The sequence below is a fragment of the Populus alba genome, chromosome 6 (assembly GCF_005239225.2).
Source record: "Populus alba chromosome 6, ASM523922v2, whole genome shotgun sequence".
NCBI lineage: Eukaryota > Viridiplantae > Streptophyta > Magnoliopsida > Malpighiales > Salicaceae > Populus > Populus alba.
Genome location: NC_133289.1, coordinates 12949135 through 12957400, shown reverse-complemented (window position 1 = coordinate 12957400; position 8266 = coordinate 12949135). Strand labels below are relative to the sequence as shown.

The following is an 8266-nucleotide window of genomic DNA, read 5'->3' as shown; positions in this document are numbered from 1 at the left end:
AATTCAAACGTCTCTTTCTATGGTTTGTGAAAAGGTCTTGTTTCGCCAAGAGTTGGAGTTTTTGTAATATCATAGTCTATTTGAGCTATATACATAATGATCTCCTCTTCAACCAGAAAAAACCTGATTTTGATAGTGTATTTTTTTCCTAATCCTTATCAGGCTTTATGTGTGGGTTAAAGCATTATACTCAGATTTTTCTTGTTATTATCTACTGATGGCTTAATTTAACAGACAAACTGTCAGAAATCTCAACCTTTTATTTGTAGCCATCTCATGAGCTTTCACTGCTAGATGGAATGTTGCTTGGTAATTTTTTTTATTTTAATTTATATAAAGGCAATGTGGTCATTTTATCATACTTATGGATAGTAAATGTGATTTTTCCTAACAATAATTAATTGGCCATTTCTCCTATATTTATTGATTTAATGCTTTTAATTAGTAGTGTTAAAAATTAGGAATTTTTCCATGTCTTTTATATATATATATATATATATATAAAAGAACAAGACAAAAAGATCATAGAAAGCATGAAAAATCAATCTATTTGATTAAACATTTTATTTTTATTAATTTTAGATTTAGTTTGAGGATTTATATTTGAAATTAATAAAAAATAAAAAGTTTAAAAAGTTTAGATATCTTATACGATAAATTTATTTCTTGTTAAATAGTTTCTCTATGAATTTTATGATAAACACCATATTAAAGACTTATTGACTATAAATTAAGCACATTAAATAGCTTTAATCTTTGATGTTAGAGTCTAATATTACACTGATATAATATGTGTGTATTAACTTAATTGTATTTTTTAGCATTTAGTTTTCAGCTTTGCTGTTTAATTTAAGTTTTATTTTATACATTGCATTTAGCTTTCGGGCTCTACCACTTAATTTTAATTTATTTGCATAAATTCTCATTAATTTTATTATCTACCAGTTTCTTAAATTTTATTATTTAATTTTAATTATATATATATATATATATATATATATATATTAATTTTGGAGATATTAACGAAAAGCTAAAGCTAATGATGATATTATTGTGCTTCAAGACAATTTATTATTCATCTCGATAGTTTAACTACTATATTGTTACTTGGTCATTTTCTTTTTTACTTTTACTTTGGGGATATGAAGGCATTTTCCCTACGACGTGAATGTCTTTTGGAAATTGAGTGAGGTTATTTTGGTAATTATGTTTTCAAATACACAGTAAAACAACAAATGTAACCTTGAAATAAAATAATTCAATGCTTTCTGCATAAAGGGCATTTTTGTATTTTCATATTTGGTCGAACAGTGAAACTACTACATTACCCATGCCATTCCAATTTTTTACCCTTGGATTCAGGGGCTTTGTAGTAATTTCCTCAGGGTCTGTTTGTGATTGTTGATTGGTCTTAGAGGCATTTTTGGTTTTGTGTAATTAAAAAATAAAAAAGTTGTTGGCGCGTGCAAAGCACCCACTAGCGCGTCAGCCACTCTGCCAACTTCGGGCAGTGTATGTGGCGGACTCCGGTAGTTGTACTGGTGCTTCCGTTGCATCATTAAATTCTTGGTGTCCTCTTCCTTCCTAGATGACACATATATGGTGGTTTGATGTGATTTGGTTGGAAATGATTTTTTTCTTTCTGTTTTCTTTCTTTTCCTTCTCTTTTGTCCTAGATTTGTGTGCAAGCCATGCACAAAATTAAACTAGCCATTCAATTGATTTTTTTCTTTTGATTAAGTCCCAATTCTTTTATTTGCAATTTTTTTTTTATTTACATTGGTTGTTTCTAATTGGGTTATATTTTTTATTTCTTCTTTGGTTATTTGATTTTTGAAATTTATTTTCAAATTTGATGCTCATTCTTTGATTTGATATTTGTTTTGTTTTGAATGGTTTTCTTGATGGATTTTTTTTTTTTACAATTTCACCCTAGACATTTATTTTCATTTAATTTTTGTGTCAAATTTGGTCGTGTTTTTTTTAGTTGTTATTTTTAAATCATTTTCTTGATTGATTGGTTTTTTACAATTTTATCTCTTAAAATTTGATCTCATTTGATTTTTATGTTGGATTTAGTTCTAATTCATTTAATTGCTATTTTTTTTTGCATGGTTTTTTATTTTTTTTTTTCAATTTCATCTCTCAATGTCAACAATTCAGTCCTAACTAGTTCCTCAACTTTTTTGGGATAATTTTGATTTTTTAAAAACTTCATCTTTATTTTGTTTTTTTGTCAGATTTTAAGTTTATTTTTCTGCTTCTTTTCTTTTGCAATTTTTTTACTAGTAGTTTTTTCAATAATTTTATTATTCAAAATTAAATTGAATGACATTTAAGCTTTTTTGTTTAACTCGAATCCATGATCTAATAAGTTGCAGGTGTTTTGGATTAAATGAGGGTTTGGAGGTTCGTTTGGAATTGCTTTATTTTTTCTTCTTCTTTAAAGCTGATGTTTTTATTTTTTTGAAGTTTGACTCCTTTAGTTCCAATTTTCCTTTAGTTAGGTTAGCATTAGATTGTTTGATAATCTAAATAGGTTTGAATGCGGTTCTTTTAACTTTTTTCTAATTGTTTTTTTGATGAATTTCTTTATTGTTGCTGTGTTTTATTTTTTTTTATCATATTTTTTTAAATTACCACTTTAACCTATGACTCTAGACTTGAATCTTTTTTATGCATGTTATTTTTTTACATAAAAACATTATTGTTCCACCCATGGCAAAGCGCAAACAACATGTCTAATTGGATCAAGATCACATGCACTAAATTTAAAGTTTAAATTTAAATTTAAACTGATTGTTTAAATAAAGCTGATTGTTTTCCTATTTTTTAGTTATTTTCAATTAGTTATTTGGGATTAAAATGGTAAAATGTTAATAATTTAAGCTCAAAATTTTAATTTTGTTTTTGAGATTTTAATTGATTTTTCTTAAATTAAGGTAGCGACAGGATTTAACGTTGGCTGCAATGGTGACGGAAAAAGGGAAGATTGAATGACAAATTGAAATTTGAAAGTATATTATAGGGTTGCAATTGATCGAAAAGGAAGTATAAGGTGCAGAGTATAACTTAAATCGAAAGTGAATCAGACCCTCTCCTTGTGGAATTCTTCTCCTATTAAAAATCCCCAAAGCAAGAAAACAGCGTCTTTTGCAGTCGCCTCCCAAATCTTCCTAGCAACATCATCGCCTTGGAGACTCCTCCCGAAATCATCAAGAAATAGGTCTATCTACAGTAGCACCTTGAAGGAAGGTATTTTATACACCACTCTGCTTATGTCTTGTAGATCTGTCAGTTTTGCTGTGGTTTGTTCATGTGCCTGACAGGATGAACAGATCTTATAAACAAAAATAGCATCTGGGTGGGTTTTGGTTTCTTAATACAATGATTTGATTTTTCTGCGGTGCGGTGTCTGGATTCGCTTCGCTGTTAGATATGTTTTTTCTCTTCTACTTTGATAATTATATCTGTTTTGTTTGATAGGAAACTTGATTTGCTGAAATGGCTGATAACAATAACAATTCACTACCTGGGTCTTCGAAAGATAACCCTGATCATGATTCTGAGACAAACCAAGTTTCCAAGGAAAATAGTTCACTCTCAACTATAGTCCGTAGGTTTAAGGACTCGGTTTCTTTAGGCAAGACACACAAGTTTTGGGAAAGCCAACCTGTTGGTCAATTCAAAGACATTGGTGACTCAAATCTGCCTGAAGGTCCCATCGAGCCTCCAACCCTGCTTTCTGAAGTTAAACAGGAACCTTACAATCTCCCTAGTCAGTATGAATGGACCACCTGTGACATGGAATCTGATAAGACTTGCGACGAGGTTTACAATCTCTTGAAGAACAACTATGTTGAGGACGATGAGAACATGTTCAGGTTTAATTACTCGCAGGAGTTTCTTACATGGGCTTTGCGTCCCCCGGGCTATTATCGAAGCTGGCACATTGGAGTTCGTGCCAAAGCTTCGAAGAAGCTTGTTGCTTTTATAACAGGCGTTCCTGCAAGGATTCGGGTGCGTGATGAAGTTGTGAAAATGGCAGAGATTAATTTCTTATGTGTTCATAAGAAGCTTCGATCCAAGAGACTTGCTCCTGTTATGATTAAGGAGGTTACAAGGAGGGTTCATTTAGAGAATATTTGGCAGGCTGCTTACACTGCTGGAGTGGTTCTTCCAACACCAATAACAACCTGCCAGTATTGGCACAGGTCTTTGAACCCCAAGAAGCTTATTGATGTTGGCTTTTCAAGGCTTGGTGCAAGGATGACAATGAGCCGGACCATAAAACTTTACAAGTTACCAGATTCCCCTGCCACCCCTGGATTTAGAAATATGGAACTTCGTGATGTGCCTGCTGTCACGAGGTTGCTAAGAAATTACTTGAGCCAGTTTGTTGTTGCTCCGGATTTTGATGAAAATGATGTGGAGCACTGGCTTCTTCCAACCGAGAACGTGGTTGATAGCTACTTGGTTGAGAGCCCAGAGACTCATGAGATCACCGACTTCTGCAGCTTCTATACTCTTCCATCCTCTATTCTTGGCAACCAGAACCACTCGACATTGAAAGCTGCTTATTCATATTACAATGTTAGCACGAAGACTCCATTGCTTCAGTTAATGAATGATGCACTGATCGTTGCCAAGCAGAAGGATTTTGACGTTTTTAATGCATTGGATGTCATGCATAACGAGTCTTTCCTGAAAGAACTGAAATTTGGACCAGGTGATGGGCAACTACACTACTATCTTTACAATTACCGCTTAAGGCATGCCTTGAGACCCTCGGAACTAGGGCTTGTACTCTTATAAATCGAAATGTCTGAAAGTTGGTTCTGTAGTTTCTTTGACTGACTGGGTATGTGGCTGCACTCTTTTCTTTTTTGTTTTTCCTCAGCATCAGGATCAATTATGCAATGTATTTGAGAAAACAGGTTTTGTGGTTTTATAGGCCTAAGCTTTCGAGGCAATTGCAATGTCATTCGCTATTTAAATTGTTCTCTGGACACAAATAATGCTGTGAGCTTGAATAACCCGTTTTATTCTGAGTTGTTGCAGCTAACTTGTTCTTACCTGCATGCCACGATTATAGCTTGCTTATTGGCTTGTGTCACCACTATTATTCATGCCAGCATCTTCAATTTAAAGCCTTTTTAAATTTGCGATTGCTGTATTTTATCTTCTTCAACATCAACTGGTTCTGCTCTGTTGAGTTGCTTTCCAATTTTGAATCTCCCATCTACCACTAGACAATGGTAGATCCAAGTCTGAAGGTAGCTGGGGAGGAAATGTCGTTCAACATTAGAATCAATCAGTAGCTTCAATAGTTGTGTTTTAGAAACAGAGTTCTAAAATTATGATGGTCTGTCCATCCAAATTTCAGAGATTTTATTTAGTTATTCACCCAGCGACTCTTGTTAAAACCATCAAGACCAAAAGAATAGTTAGCAGTGACGTGTAGACTGGGTGTAAAAGTGAAATTCCATTTTCATTTCATATTAATTAAATAACATATACTAAAAGTATTTGGCTTTTTAATGTAGCAATTAACCATGAAAAGTTGATTTTTTTTTTTATTTTTTAAACTTTTGTTTTATTAAATATTGAGTTTGTTAGGTATAGAATTTTTATAATTTTTTTTTTTATTTTTGTTTATGAAGTTTTTCTGGTCTCATTCTGGTTGATAGTTTTATAAGTTAACTAGTTATTTTGTTTTGTTATTTTTTTTCTTCAACATGTTGACTTGGAATTAGACTTTATAATCTTTTTCAAATTGCTTTCTCTGTAGTTATTTTAGTCTTCTGACATGAGTTTGGTAGGTTAACCCGGGTAATTTTGATTATTTTTTTGTTATATTTTTTTCAATATAATCCTCCAAAATTAGGTTAATTGAGAATTAAGATTTATATTATTTTTTTATTTGTTTTTTATATAGTTATTATGGTCTTATGACTCAGGTTGTAGGTTACACCAATTGACTCAGGTTTTTTTGTTTTTTTTAGTTGATTTTTTTTTAGTCTCATCATTTAGTATTAAATTAATTGTAAATTAGACTTCATAATCTTTTTAGTTTGCATTCCACGAGGGTTATCTTAGCTTCATAACTCAGATCATGATTTTGATCAGTTAACTCAAGTGGTTTTCTATGTTCTTTTTTAATTGATATATATAATTACACCCTTCAATATTAGGTTAATTGAAAATTGAGTTTCATAATTTGTTTCGATTTTTTTTATATAGGGTTAAACTAGTTTTATGACTTATGTTTGGCAGGTTAATCCAAGTTGACTCGGCTCATTTTTTTAGTTGAATTTGTTTTAAATTTTATCATTTAATATTAGGTTGATTGAAAATTGAGTTTAACATATATATATATATATATATATATATATATAGAGAGAGAGAGAGAGAGAGAGTTATCATGATCTAATAATATGAGTAATAAATTTAACAGGTTAAGTTGAATTAATTTAAATTCATTCAATATATTGTTTTAATATTTTTTACTTTTTAAAATTAAATTATATTTTTATCAGCAGCTAAAATTAATTTTGAAATCTAACCCACAGTTGACTTCTATGGATTTACCTAAGGAAAAGTTTACGATTGACAGGGAAAGAAAAAAAAAAAGAAAGAAGAAAGAAGAAAAACCCTTGTTTTTGGATACTGCCAAGCAAACAGTCTATCATCAATGTTCCTAAGCTCCGACGGGATGCCAGGCTGATTGAATGCTTGAATAAAATGCCATCAAATAGAAAGGATTCCAAAGTAATTTCCAAACTAATATCCTGACCCTCGAAAAAAACACAGAGAGAACTCCAAACCGCTCTCCGGTTCCTTGGCTGGAATTGCCGCATCCCGTTCTTGAAAGGAGTTTCTCCATTTTTATCGTTATTAGGATTTTTAAAAAAAATTCAATTCTTTATTTTTTTAAAAACATATATATTATATTATATTAATTACCAATTTTAAAGCTTTATCAAGTGTTCAGTCTTTAATTTAAAAGAATTATATATATTCAGTAACTGATTTGCACAAACAAGAAAAGAATTCATGTTTTTTTTTTTTTTTTTCTGGTCACTTTTTTTTTTTAATTTAATCTTTTCACATTACATTTATTTAGGATAATCTATTTTGGTTATTTAAATATGAGGTTTGAACAATATTAAAGGAAAATTATAGTGATTAGTTGATTTATAATTTGACAATAAAATAAAATTATATTGATATAAAATAATTAAAACTTAAAATATTAAAATTGGTCATAGAACAAATACGATAAGCCAAGGTACACAAGCATGGCAACTTGACTGGCGTGTGTGGAGGAAGCTCGCCATGTTCTAGCAACAAGTGTGGCTTTCTCTGACCGTCAAATGCCGGGTGGCGTTGGAAGTGGCACGTTGAGGTTGTTCGGGAGAGGCAGTGTGTGTTGGTAGATGAGCAGCAGTGCGATGCCGACAACATTTTTTTTTTCTTCTCCCCACTCTTTACCCTCTCCTCTTCTCAATATTCGTGTTGGCCAACAAAAAATAAAATGTGCGTTGTCATTTTGTTTTTTTATGTAAAATTTGTTTCTTGTGTTTTTCATTTGCCATTTTTTACTTTGGATTTTTTTTTAAATTAATTTTTTTTAATTTTATCATTGATTGAAAAGTTAGACTTTATGTTTTTTTTTATAGAGTAATTCAAGTCTTATGGTCCAGATCACGGGTTTGAAGGTTAATCCAAGTTAACATCAGTTTTTTTTTTAGATTTTTTTTATTCTAATTTTTTTTTAATTTTATCATTTAATATTTGATTTATTGAAAATAAAAGGTTATGTTTTTCTTTGCTTTCCTTTCTATAAGATTATCCTGGTTTTATGAGCTAGGTAGCGGGTCTGACAAGTTAACCTAAATTAACTCAATTTTTTTTTCTTTTATTTTAAGATTAAATATTTCTTGATTTTGTCATTCAATATTTGGTTTGTATAATTAAAATTTATAATTTTTTTCTACTATATTTTCTATTAAATTATCTCGTTCACATTATTTGGCTCGCAAAGTTGGTAAACTTAATTAGCTTTGCTGAAACTTTATTTTTTTGGAGTTTATTTTGTTAAGTTTTTTTCCCCTTTGATTTTATCCTTATACATTTGAATTGCAAAAAATCAAGCATCATTATATTTTTGAAATTATTCCAACTTCACGACTCGAGTCGCGAATTTAACATGCTAACTCATATTAGTTCAATTTTTTTTTTATTTTTTTTTTAATTTTATCAT

At 30.5% G+C, this 8266-nt stretch overlaps 1 protein-coding gene across 1 annotated transcript; it reads left to right on the top strand.

The window, feature by feature from the left end:
- Positions 1-3080: 3080 nt before the first annotated feature.
- Positions 3081-5065, top strand: LOC118047966 (glycylpeptide N-tetradecanoyltransferase 1). The gene is made up of 2 exons (XM_035057442.2): positions 3081-3255; positions 3487-5065. Exon 2 carries the CDS (start codon positions 3505-3507, stop codon positions 4813-4815), a length of 1311 nt encoding a protein of 436 aa, XP_034913333.1. The 5' UTR covers positions 3081-3255; positions 3487-3504; the 3' UTR covers positions 4816-5065.
- Positions 5066-8266: the final 3201 nt, after the last annotated feature.